This window comes from Lactuca serriola, chromosome 4 (genome assembly GCF_051521515.1).
Source record: "Lactuca serriola cultivar US96UC23 chromosome 4, Lser_US96UC23_V15, whole genome shotgun sequence".
Taxonomy (NCBI): Eukaryota; Viridiplantae; Streptophyta; class Magnoliopsida; order Asterales; family Asteraceae; genus Lactuca; species Lactuca serriola.
The window spans coordinates 289,986,574-290,000,932 of record NC_136411.1 but is presented as its reverse complement, the minus strand read 5'-3'; the positions used below and the strand labels follow the sequence as shown (position 1 = coordinate 290,000,932).

At 33.3% G+C, this 14,359-nt stretch overlaps 1 protein-coding gene across 1 annotated transcript; it reads right to left on the bottom strand.

Moving 5' to 3' along the window:
- Positions 1–3,466: 3,466 nt before the first annotated feature.
- LOC145099416 (tyrosine decarboxylase-like) lies at positions 3,467–3,847 on the bottom strand. Its single transcript, XM_079036992.1, has one exon. It carries the CDS (start codon positions 3,845–3,847, stop codon positions 3,467–3,469), a length of 381 nt encoding a protein of 126 aa, XP_078893118.1.
- Between the last annotated feature and the right edge of the window lie 10,512 nt (positions 3,848–14,359).

The following is a 14,359-nucleotide window of genomic DNA, read 5'->3' as shown; positions in this document are numbered from 1 at the left end:
CCCTTCATTTTAATACGAATTAAAAATTAATGTCAAATAAGAATAGGCTATATCCTAGGTGTGCCATTAGAATTCTCCGGCTGATCCTTAGATTTGATCTTTGGCGGCTTGTTTGACTTTTGACTTCTATGCATAAAACTAAAAAAAGGAAGAAGCCCTCGTTTTGCTTTCGTATTTGGACTACGACAAATATAACTTTTGAAAGAGGTAGTGGACCCACAAGAGGAGGTTTTAACAAAAACGTCCCGCCTGAAAATGTATTTACCGGTATTTTAAATTTTGTTTACAATTAAAATAAAAACCCGCCTACAGCCACCTTCCCAATGCTGGAATTTTCTGTAGCCGCCCTGCGTCATTTTTTTTACTTTTTTTTTTGTTTGTTTCAAATGTCATATGTTTCTTTTACTCGAGGTTAGTTTTGTTAGTTTTGTATATACCAATCTTTCTATATATTCTTTTACTTCATAGGTTTATAGGCTTTGTTATCTCATGCGAATTTATTATTTTATGAATTTTTTTCCTATATCTATTTCTTTTTTCTAGGATTTCGGTTTTGTAATCAATGGAGTATATTTTATGATTTAGAGTTAAAATGAGAGGAAAAAAATCTGTAGACAATACTACAAAATTGTATATATGTACATTAAAGTAGAGATAGAATAAATTAATTTTCATGGAATATATCCGATGTACTTATTTCTATTAGTGATTGCACATACTCGATTTATATTAAAGATGTTTGATTATGCAATTTATGTTTTATTTTTTATTTGGTAACGTTCTTTTATATTAGTTTCCAATAATTTCTTGTAAATAATTTTTATTTTACAACGTGATGATGGTAACAATCATTGCTTTGCAAGTGGTTAACTTGTCTAATTTACCTTTTTATGAAACATAGGTTTCCTAAATCATGTGGAATGGTATTGTTATCAGTTATAAGTTTTCTAAAGAAAATAAAGAATTTTTGAATGCAACATAATTTCAAATGAATGGTATTTAAAGAATTTTGAATACAACATAAATTCAAATGAATGCTATTTTATATTCATATAGTAGGTGTAAAACTCATTTATTATACGGGTTGATTACAAAAAATAAAATATTCAAATATAAATAATAGTTATTTTTTTAAATAAAATTTTAAAATAAGGAATGAATAAACATATTAATTACAATTTAGTATAATATTTATTACATTTGATATTTTACATATATATAAGTATAATTATTATATTATGTGGCTTTTTAATTTTAAAAATTGAAAAAAACCATAAATTGACATGTGAATATTATTTATTTAAAAAATATCACAAAATGACAAGTGTCAAAACTCATTAGAGATTGAAAAGATGATTATTATTATTATTATTATTATTATTATTGCTACTTGACATGCTATAGTTGTTTTTGTAAAATGATATCAAAAAGTAAGCTTTCATTGAACCAAAATCTAAATTTTGTTTGTTTCCATCAAACTTTTAGGATCCGTATCCTGCGACTTATGGCTTCTGAGGTGAACTTAAATATGAGGAGTGATTGGTATGTAAAAGTTGAAGATCTATTGAGACCCGACATGAAAACATTTGCCAATGCTCCAATAACTTGACATATAATTGATGATATTAAGGAGGTGCTCCTTACTTTTTTTCATCTTCATTCTGCTCTTCTTTCGGTAAATAAAAGATAATTATATGTATTTTTTTCACATTATGTTAACGATAAAAAGGAAATAAGGTTGAATTTTTGTTGTTGGTTATAAATTTGTAATGTGTACATTAAGTTGTAAGAAGGGACAATAAACAACAGTGTATCTTGGTTGAAGAGAATGGGGAACTTTTGATTCTTGTAAACCAAGGTCATACAGTATCGGCAGGTAAACAATTATTTATTCTTTACGGTTTTATCTTATGCAAACATTGATTTGTATATTATAGCATCATACTTTCATTTTTACTTTGAAAGTATGTTGCTATTTCTTGCATCATCTTTTTAATAATTACTCGGTTGGTTGGTTGGGCTAGTAGTTGGTTGAGACAGAAAGTCTCACATGAAGAATTTCCTGGTAATGACATTTTATAATTTTTTTGCTTAATGTTGTGTCTGTTTTATTACTTGTGTTGATCTTTTCTTAATGTTTTTGATGTCCAGAACCTGCTTAAAGAATTTAAAATCAATATTGGAAAGTGGTCTTAAACACATACAAAGCCTACATGTCCATTTCTCTTCTGGATTACCAACTGATGGTGAAGTAATTAGTGGTAAAAATTTCTCATTATTTGTGTATTATAACACCATACTTCCAATTCTTGCTATTACAACAAAAATTTCTTATTAGGACATTCATCGTACTATGAAAACATTTACCATAGGTTTTAAAAGTACATTGCTAAAACAAAGAAACGAAAGTAGGACGGTATAATAAACAAATTTAATTGATAAAAGTATGTTGCTATTTCTTGTGTTTAATCTTTTGGTTCCAAATTTGTTATTGCTTTGGGTTTTCCAAAGTAAAATGTCTTGGTAAGAAAAAAACTGTCCAGGGGCAACACCCGGGCTTCTTTCCTAGTTATAATTATAGATATAATAGTTTAGTAGAAAAAAAGACTTGACATAGTTTTTTCTTTTAAATTTCATATGTTTTAATATATTTATTTAATTAAATGTTATCTTTGACTAATTTTTTTATAAAAAAAATACGATGTGCATCACTTTATAAAAATGTAGGTGTATATTAGTTATTTAAAAAAAACACATTTGAGAGAGAGAGAGAGAGAGGTATCCAACAACTTCTTAGACCATCTCCAATGCATTGAACTCATATGAGTTCAACGGATTGACACATGTACATTCCACTCACTATATAAGTTTACCCATTAAACTCTACACTCCATTAAACTCTATACAATTTAATGGATTCCCTAATCATTTATCATTTTCTTTTTATTTATTGTTATTTTTTTTAAATTTAATTATCATGAAAATAAAAATTAAAAACTACAATTAAAATTTACATTAATTAAAAATTTAAAATAAAAAATAATTTTAATATATATATATATATATGTGTGTGTGTGTGGGGGGGGGGGGGGTGAGGAGAGAGAGTATAGAGTTTAATGGGGATTGAACTCCCTATTCTATGGAATCCTAGTCATTTTCCCACAATGGGGATTTTAAGTTTAATGAGATTAAACTCTCTATTAAACACCCCATTAAACTCCCATTGGAGATGGCCTTAAGATTTTTTTGGCATGTCTTAAAGGGCGACTTATACCATCGAGCCACCTACGCTTGTAGCTAACTAGTTATAGAAATATGTTTATTTATCTTTTTCATTTAGAATTATCTTATCACAATAATATTTATTGAGGTAAACCGCCCTTATTGTATCTCACGTAGACATGTTAATTTCAGAATGCCTAGATAGAGAACATGAGATATATGTTGAGTTTCTTCTTTTAAATGATTACATAGGTTCGTCTTTAATCTTCCCGGGTGGCTGACCATTAGAAGTGGTCTCTGGTCTTGGTTCACCGAGAAGGGAAGTTGCTTCACCTTGCACCAACTCCCAAGCCATATTTACATGTCTGTCTTCGGTGAGACCTGCCCCCACAAAAAATTGGATAATATAAACTCCTCCAACCACCGAATACGTCATGTAAAATCTACCAGTTGCATTCACCGATTCCAATAACATATGGTTCAATTCATTTGCTTTATGGTCGTTGTCATGGTGCTGACTAATAGCATATGGAGAAACTCTAAAACAAACCATAGAAAAGTATCGTGGCGCCATAATCTCAAACCTAGCGTCCATGTTGACGAGGCCTTCAAAATCCTTGGCCATTTTCACATGCTTTCTTATGTATTACCTCAAAGCAGTCGTCCCATAGCTCCTTAGCACCATCCATAACTTTAAGGTTTGGAATCTTCGTGATAATGATATCTGCCAGTCTTTGTAGTCGACGACTTTCCCTGATTCAGTGGATTCGTTTGCCATCAACCGCTACAACATTAAAACCCTATGGTGACGACAATTTCAGACCCTATACCGACGACATGTCGTCGGTATACCTGTCACACCCCAAAACCGGAACGGCGGAAATGTTCTGGAGTGGATGACGCCATGTCAAGTATCATAACATATGCAGTATAGTAATCAAAGTACAACAACCATTGCATTAATAGTAATAGTTTTACATAGTTTACATTTCATAGAAGCGTCAAGGTAATACAGAAACTAATATAAATGCAGCTTAGTTCTAGGTTGGCTTCACAAAAGCTCCCGGGATGTACATGTCTATTGCTGACCTGAGAATACAAGTTATTTTGAAAGCGAGTATCAACATTTTTATAAATGCTGGTGAGTTCATAAGTATTTAGTGTCATTTGTGTAAGTAAACCTCTTACTCAAAATATCTTTATACAAGTAGTAGTTTAGAATCTATGGTGTATTAGCGTTCTTTCCAGAAAATCCTATATTTTCTATTAAAAAACAGTCTTCTACCAAGACTCGACAATGTTATGTTTTAAAGAGAGATTTTCCTTGAAATACTATCATTACCAAAATACGGTATTTGACGTTAAAGAAAGTAGGAGAATATCAATAGTAAAAACATTAGGGAAAATAACACATGCCTCAGCAGAGAATACTGCTGACTAAGGCAAAAGAAATCATAGACTCCAGGAGAGTATCAAATGAATGATACGCCTGGCTCAGTCTAACAAAAGGAAACACAGACCCCAGATGATATCAAATGTACGATACGGCTAGCAAGGTCTAAAATAAAGGAGCACAGACCCCAGACAGTATCAAATGAAAGATACAGCTAGCAAGGTCTAAACAGTGAAACACAGACCCCAGACAGTATCAAACGAAAGATACAGCTAGCAAGGTCTAAAACAAAGAGTGATCCTAAGAGTGTTGATTCAGAATATACAGTGTAATTCTCGTTACCTTAAGGCCATGAACTATAAGGTAAACATGGAGATACTCATAACCAACTGATTGGCACTAGAGTACTTGACGCCCTGCAAGTGTCAAAATAAATGTGACATTTGTTACCCCTTGGTTTGGTAGGCCGTGGACTGTAGCTAGCAGTCAGGGTGCGGGAGTGTCAGTCCCGTATAGATCTATACACATAATGCCCGCTCTCCCTACAGGAGACTCTGGTTACCAACTCGACAACGGGGAGATCTGTGTCTTGAGGATGCATCTCGGATTCTGAATTCTATTAGAGGTGCTGGAGAAATGATATAGACTCGCGTGTGAACTGACTCCTGTGGAATTCTCGTACTAGAAAGAGTAAATAGAACCTCCTATATGTTCCTATAATAGTTACTAGTGTCCCCGATCTATGAGTGATGAACGGAAGTATGCCCTTGCTACCCAAGGCGATGTAATGGTCGAGAGCGAGAGCGAGAGAGAGAGAGAGAGAGAGAGAGAGAGAGACCTTTTATGTCCATATATGTATACATGATATATAATTAATGTCTAAACGACCTTCGGACGGATCACCGATACCCACCAGACCACATCCAAACGAGGAAAAGGAAATAGGGCGATCTAACCTTCCTAAGTCCTTTAAACATTATTTATATAACTATACAAGTACAGGCATGCATTTAACGACGTAAAAGCATTTAGCGAAGTAGTAGCATTTAAAGACGTGGAAACATCTAACAAAGTAGAAGCATAACAAAGTAGAAGCATTTAAACAGAGAAGAAAACCTTGACAAAAACTTTGGAAAACCTTTATACTTAAGAAATCATGACTTGATATCCCTTTGTAAAATAAGTTTGAAGACCTTTAGAAATCCTTGAGAATCTTTCATAAACAAGTTTTGAACATAACTTTGATAAAACAATATAAGTAAAGAAAAGCCTTTGTTTCAATTACTGTTGTAACTGGTTTCTAAGTAAAACATACAGTGCGAGAGTCAATTTGAGAAAAGATTTAAACAAGTAAAGACGTTTTGGAAAACCATTTATAATACCATACTTGGTAAAACAGCCGACGGTGTAATAAATCCTTGTGCATGCGGGTTATCAATCACATATGATTGGTATGATAACTAGCATGTTTTAACTTGTATTCCCCCCATAAAAGCATGTAAAAACATTTAAAAGGTTAATTCAGGGGTATGAACTCACCTGTTGTAAGTGGATCGGGTGGAGGTGTCGGTTGGGTGCTCGGTGTCAATTAGTAATTATAATACTAATTCAAACACGTAAACGCATCGTAATGTGCAGAAAACACTTTGGTCAAGTGTTAGGAGGCTATAGGGTTGCAAATAAGGGAATGTATGGCCTAGATAGGAAGTTTACTCTCCAAGAGTAAACTCTTTATAGAGTTTACGGCCCTAAGACCATATCCCCATGATTTTACGGCTGTAAACTCATGGGTGGTGTGCTCTTGGATGCTTTAAGGTCTTATAACACTTGTGGAATTTGGCTAGGTTCAATTCTAGGGCATAGGAAGTGGTTTAGGCTCCAAATGGACCATTTTAGGGAGTTTACGGCAGTAAACATGGATTTTACGGCCGTAAACTCTCACTTTTTCAATCCCTTCATGTATTTAGGTCTTAAATGGTAGGAAATAAAGTTCTATGCATTTTTCCAAGCTATATAGGGGAGTTTAGGGCATCATTTGGCCATTCTATGGAGTTTACGGCCCATGGACCAATCTTAGGGGGGTTTACGGCCGTAAACTCCTATGTCCAATGTTTCTTTTGATGTTTAATGCCTTTACTTCAATGGGGGTTGCTTCTACACATTTTCCCAAGCCATTGGAGGTGTTTGAGGGCAATTCTAACACCTTAAAGGGTGTTCACGGCCTATGAAGACGGGTTTACGGTCCAAGAGTGTTCTTGGACCGTAAACTCATGTTTACTCTCCAAAATGCAAGGTTTTGGTGTTCTAAGCTCGAAGGTGTAAGTGCACAAGTCATATCTAAGACCTATGGGTAATTTAGAGGGGTTTTGGGGCTTCAAAACCCCACTTAAGGGTGTTCACGGTCCAAGAGTGTTATTGGGCCGTAAACACATGAATTTGCCCCTATTTGATGTCTTAAACACGAATTTGCATGTTAACTAAGCTACACAACAAGTTAGGATAGATTACTTACTAGTTTGGGGCTCGGAATGGGCGTTTTTGGATCGAAAACAAGTTGTAGAGAGAGAGTGGAAAGTCTCAAATGGACTCCACTCACCCTTATATAGGGGTTTGAGTTGGGGCTCAGTGGAAATCTACCCGATACTGACGTTAAATGGGGCTTTTGGTCGCACCCAATTAAATGGTCGTATTTTGACTTGGTTGAAACTAAAACTTTTCAAGGTATTAATGAGGGTGTTTCTAATTTGTTTCAACCCTTAGTAAGTCATTATAAAAGTCCCAAATTAATTAACCAATCCAAAAGGTTAACGGACAGTTTAATAAAACGAGGCTTATTAACGGAAGGAGGGGTTAAAAATGACGAAATAAATTTCGGGTTGTCACAATACTGTATACCAACGACGACTTGTCGTCGGTATAGAGTCGTCGGCGTAGTCGTGTCGGCATAGGTCAATAGAGTCGTCGGTATAGATGTCGTCGCGATAGCTTCACCTATTCTGATGTCTAGTCGCCGAGAAAGAGTTTGTCAATCATATTTTCGGGGTTAAAAAATAAAGTTTTATTAATTACCTATAGCGACGACTTGTCGTCGGCACACCTATAGTGACGACTTATCGTCACCACAGGTTTAATCTATTACGATGACTAGTTGTCGCTATAGGTTTTTAACAGGAGCCAATGACATACCTATACAAACATGAATCTATTGACAATTATCGTTGAAATTGGATTAACATGAACATTACCACATAAAAAACAAGTTTATAAGTTCAAAAACAGCTTAGGGTAATATTCCTAGTCCATTTCTAGCCAAAACACTCGAAAATATGTTGTGTGGGGCTCCTACTCTTCGAGTGTATCAACCTACTCGACGAGTAGGATGATTTTCTTCATGGACTCGGCGAGTCCAGTGCCCAGAAATCCAGAAAGTCGATTTTTTCAGCATTTTTCAGCAATTTGCATCAAGTATAATTGAAAACAAGCCTAGGCTCTGATACCACTGTTGGGTTTTTGAGCATTCTAACACTCCTAACTGTACATGTAACCCTAAATACCATGGATCTATTATACATGCAAATATGAACTTTCCAAGGTATTCATCCTAACTAGCATAATAACATTGATTCATATGAATATATCAAGTTAGAATTACATACCTCTTTGATGTAGAATGTCTTCATGAAGCTTGAGTGCCTAGTGCCCCAAGTGTGACACCTTAAATGGTTCACACAACACTAAATACACTTGGAATAGATTAGAGAGAAATCCACACTTCATAAAAATCGGCTAGCCCTTTCACATATTATCTAGTGCCAATTTTGTCAACAATAAGATGCTTATATAGTTAGTGACAATTGGGGTAAACCCTAATTGTCATGGCTTTCTATTTCCTTGGATCCATGGGTTCAAATATACCATGGAGCATCCATGGAGAATCTTATGGGTTTTAGCCCAACTTGAGAATCCATGGAGTCTTAGCCCACTATACAAGTATGAATGATTTACACAATCAACCCATATATTTAATTAGTCTTCTTTTGATCACTTAATTAATCCTAGATTAATTTTTGATCAATACTAATTAAATAATCTTATTAATATATTAGAACTTATAATATATTAACAAACCTTAAGTGTTATTTCTCTCATTATAGTCTATCCAAATGCATGATGTCATGCAACCCAAATGGACCATGCCGGGTCGGGTCAAGTCTTACCAATTATAGTTATGAACTTAGACATTAATCCAACAATATGTGCCCAAGTAGATGTAAGAATTTATGGGTTATAGCTCTAAGAGTCTCACTAGACGCATATTCTTAGAAGGTATTGCTAGAAAAAAAAAAAAAGCATGATAAAATTGGTTGTATAAAAAATACTAATTATAAATTGAAACAAACACTTTGTTTTTCTAAAGAAACTTTATATAATCAAATGCATGAAAAAAAATTGATTGCATAAAAAAAATACTAATTATAAACTACAAGTTATCAAAGAAAATATATTTGATTATTTCTTTTTCAAAAGAAATATCAAACATATTTTCCGAAACCAACGGTTACCAAACATGATAATAAACATCTCTAACATTTAAAATAGACTTTGATACCATTTATGAGTTTTGAAAAGTTAAATCTTTCAAACATGTAAAAAAGACTTTGTTACCACTGAACGAGTATTAGAAAGTTAAAATCAATAACTTTTATAATACAATTTATAAACAGCAAATAAAAATGATTTAAAATAATTATTATTTTAAGATTATTTTAATAAAACCATTGAGAAGCATTTCCCCTAGAAAGCTTGCCGTGTTTAAGCTGGCTGGAAAGTAGGCAAAAAAATTTGGACTTTGCCAATGTGTTATGCCTGGAATAATATCCTTCTGCACATCCTTCAGTATATCTTCAATTGACTCAGGGTACATTGGAGCACAGTCGGGCGAACTTTCTAATAGATAACCTGGTTTAACTTGGCTTCTAACAGGGTACTTTTCTATGTTCTGGTAATAATCGACAACGAAGTCAGTGACCATATGGCATTGCCTCCTGAATTCTATTGGGTTCAAGGGATTCATTGTTAATTTGTGATATGCCAAAGAATATAGTTGCTGTATATATACGATTCTTGGATACATAATTAGATTCCTCCTACAATAACTAGTACTGGGCTTATTTTAAATAATACCTTCTTTGTGGACTATTAAACATCTATCAATAGTAGTGGGCTTTTGCGAAACAATAACTTCTTTGTGGATTTTTAAACATTTGCATTTATTAAACTGTATGTATATGGAAAGTTATGTGCGTGATATGTTGAAAATATTCAAACAAGTTACTATAAAATCTCATACGTTGTAATTCCAAAGAAAAGTTGTTTTCCAGCCTCCATTATTAAATCCTATTTAATTTGTTGACAAAAGAGAACCTAAGGTGACAATACTTTCGTGTACTATGAGTTACACATCAAATGAAAGTAACTGTCGTTGGAAATTTTGTTTTTCTATGTGGGATGTCCGGGGCTTATTGAAGCCTGGACAAAATAAAAAATAGGCTCTTATTTGCCGTCTGAGACGACTTAATACCAAAAACAGTTTGTTTTTTTTTTTTTTTGGAACCGGCGGAACTTTTTAAAACTACAACCTAAAGGAAATTTAGAGGCCCTGGCCATCACCCGCAACAAAGGAAGCAATAACAAAAAAAGAACAAATTATAAACCTTTCCTATAATCAAATTGGACAAGATTGGGTTAATAGACTTGAGTTTGGATTTTTGGAGTCGGGCTAAAGCTAAAATTAGGATCGGACTAATATATATATATATATATATATATATATATATATATATATATATATATATATATATATATATATATATATATTGTAACGTCCCAAATTTCAAATACCAAAATAACTTAACATAGTCCCAAAACTTCCAAAATTCAAGATTTAAATACTAACGTAATTAATAATAATAATAATAATAATAATAATAATAATAGCGGAAGCAAATAGAAATTTAATTAAACACTTGGTGCGCTACGTTTTCCTCAAAACTTGTCGCCTTCTTCAAGTCTGAACTTTATCCTTTCCATTCCCGCTGGCACTTGCTACGTTATATCCTGGGTTGCGTGCATTTAAAAATTCTAATGGGTAAGCCTAGGGCCTAGTGAGTTCGTGGTTTTCATGCATATTGACATCAATAAAATAAAAATAATGTAACAATTTATCAATATAAATCTTTTCATTTCTTTCCACCCTTGGTGACACATTAGAGAACTACTGTCACTTCCAGGGAACGAGTCCCTCCACCGGGCACAACAAATATGCTTACGGCTAGATAAACAGAACGTAAGCTCTCCGCCGCGTACTAACACCCCGTACGACAACTAATAATAAGGCCGTGTAAATACACATGTTCCCTATATGTCACCCACCATTTTCACCCTTTTATATGAAATAATTCACAAAATTTCACACAAATATTCATAGCAATAACAACAGTAACATATAATTGCAAATAATTTAGAATCAACTTTTCATGCAAACACCGACAAAATTCACACGAAACTCACCTTGTTGGCTTTAGGTCTTAACCAAAGCTTGTCACGCTGCACGCTCCCTACATTTAACCAACATATTTCTAAGGCTCCCTTCTACATAACACTCTATGCGGTCATTTTGGTTCCGATATCCTCGTGTTTCATTCGGCCAACATAGTGGTTAATACTTAATGACGTTAATCGTGACATTCATAGTAACCTTTTGAAAAATATATTTTTCCTTTTTAATTATACCAATATAATTAAATGACAAAGTTTCACCTTTAGCATTAATAAAAGAAAATCAATGAAATAATCAATTAAATAATGTATTTCAGCCTACAATGGTACCTCTAATATTTATAAGGTGTTTAAAAAAACGGCTGTATGTTTCATAATGAAAAGATCCATAGCAAAATGTAAAAATTGTATGGACTAAAACCAAAGAAGTTGTTAAATTCGTATCTTATAAAAAGAAACCAGCAAGTCATAAAAACCAAAGAGGTTGAATATGTAAAATGTAGTTTCAAAAAGGTAAATCATACGGTGAACTTGCCACAAGACTTTGACTAGTTACCCTTTGTACTTGCATTATATTATTTTTTTAAATAAAGTATTATGTCCAACCATTCAATAACGAATAGTCCGACATATTCTCTTCTTTACCCGTAACTTATTTCTCAGCTTCCATTTTTAAAGGAAACTGAAGCTTTGACTTAACTCAATATAATGACAAATAAATATGTAAAAATCACTTCTAATCGTCCCCACATCATACGAAAATATACCCATAAGCAATTTTCAGTAATCATACAGGTAAGCAATATTTATTTTTTATTTTCAAGAATTAACATTTCAATTTTTTTATCAGTTGCATCACTAGTGGCCCGAAACAAAACGTGGTATGGAACCAAAAGACATAATAGAATCAGACAAACCTAATCAAGCAACTTAATCATGCTTAAATCGAATATACATACCTTAATTCCTAGACAACTCTGAAAATCTTCAACAACCTCCACACCCGATTTCTCCCTTGATTCTTCGTCTCTTTTCACAATTCCAGTGGGTTTTCACTTGATTTCTCAAGCTTTATATAATGCCTAAGTCTATAACCGGCGAAACCCTTTCATTTGCTCGTATTTAACTAGCCTAATCAAGGTGACGGTTTTGATCATTAAGCCTCATAATTTGTATATAATTAACCCATTAATTGTGAACTAATCCCCTTTCTTTTAGATTGATATAATCAGATTATATATATTACATATATATATATATATATATATATATATATATATATATATGTTTGTGAGTTATTACATATATATATATATAGGGTTAGGTTATAATGTGGATGAACAACTATCGTGCGGACGTGTGGACAGTGCTATTCTACGAGAATTACTAAGAGAATAAATTGTTTAGTAATGTGAATACGTTCAACCTCACACAACCATCGTCATTTTCATTCATTCACACTAATTCTTATTCATTTTTGTTCTCACACATCGTTTTTCACTCATTTTCATTCTTACATGATATGATTCTAACAACATTCTGACAGAATGAAAATAATAAAAAAAAAATATATCTATCATAACCTTATAGACGATTTAATTAGTGGGAATATGAATAATGACAATAATTAAACAAGATTGAACGTATTCACATTATCAAACGACATATTTTCTTTGTCATTCTCACATAATAACATTGTCCAAACAACTGCACAATAGATGTCAATCCACATTTGAATCTCTCTCTCTCTCTCTCACTCTCTCTCTCTCTCTCTCTATATATATATATATATATATATATATGGTCTGGTTCCTACGATGACTCATTTTAAAGTGAGGACTCGTGAGGACACCATTTAAAAATTGAAAAAATCTATAAAAAAAAATACAAATTATAAAATCGAACATAAATCTATGTCCATAAGAAAAAAATTTGGAAAAAAAAAATTTGAATCATTAAAATTGATTCATGATTCAATTTTAATTTTTTATTTTGCATCATTATGATCCATGATTCAATTTTAATGATCCAATTTTTTTCCAGTTATTTTTCTCCTGGACATAGATCTATGCTCGATGTTATGATTTGTATTTTTTTTATATATTTTTTTATATTTTTTTCAATTTTTTAGTGTGTCAACACGAGTCCTCACTTTAAAATGAGTCCTCACTCAGGATAATCATAAAGTTGCATCCCTTATCATTTCAAACAAACCAAGCATTTCTTATCGACCAAAATATGCTAAGAAACTAGATCTACAACCAAAGAATCATTAATATAGAAACTTGAGGACTTACAAATGGTCCAGAGAATGATTCCAAAGATGGAAAGGATTTGTTTCTTGATCCTTGAGCTAACACCTTCTTCTACTTCTTCCTTCAAAATGCAACAAAACACCACAAAAAGCTTAAAACATAACAACAGAGGCTAGGGTTAGGGTTTCTGATCTTGAGAGGGTAATAGAGGCTGAGTGATCATGAAACCCTAGCCATAATGTCCTTTAACCACAAAAAGCTAACCACATAACAATGGAAGCTAGCGTTAGGGTTTCTGATCTTTAGAGGGTAATGGAGGCTAAGTGATCACAAAACCCTAGCCATAATGTTCATTAAAAGGGGCCCAAAACCCAAGGATTATGGTTTTCTCCAAAATCAATTGCTACGTCATGGCACTTATGGCCACACTGTGGCAGGTCATTAAATCTTGTGATCATGAAAACATCGCCACGTTGTGGTGAAGCTCCACCATGTCGTGGTCATCCAACATTGAAAACTGAAAGTATAATGAATCGACTCATACCTGAAACAGGTGTTACAACACTTCCCCACTTGAATCAGACTTCTTCCTCGAAGTCTGTTATTGTAAATAACTCCGGGTGATGCTCTCTCATCTCCTCCTCCGATTCCCATGTCCATTCAGAACCCTTTCGGTGCTGACATTGCAACCTTACCAGCTTCACTACCTTGTTGCACAAGATCTTAGACTTCTTTTCAAGAATTGCTATAGGTCTCTCCATATAGTTCAGGCGCTCATCCACCTTGTTAGGTCGATATTAGTTGAGAAAAGTCAATTTGGTAGTTTTCTTTAGGTGAAGCATCTGTAAATAGCGAAGGTCTGCATGACTTTGTTATCTTAATGTATTTACTAGCGAAGCGTCTATAAATAGCAACTGTCCACATAATTTCG

Bases quoted from the DNA above. Each gene is read 5' to 3' on its own strand.
- LOC145099416 (XM_079036992.1), bottom strand. From the start codon at position 3,847: ATGGCCAAGGATTTTGAAGGCCTCGTCAACATGGACGCTAGGTTTGAG.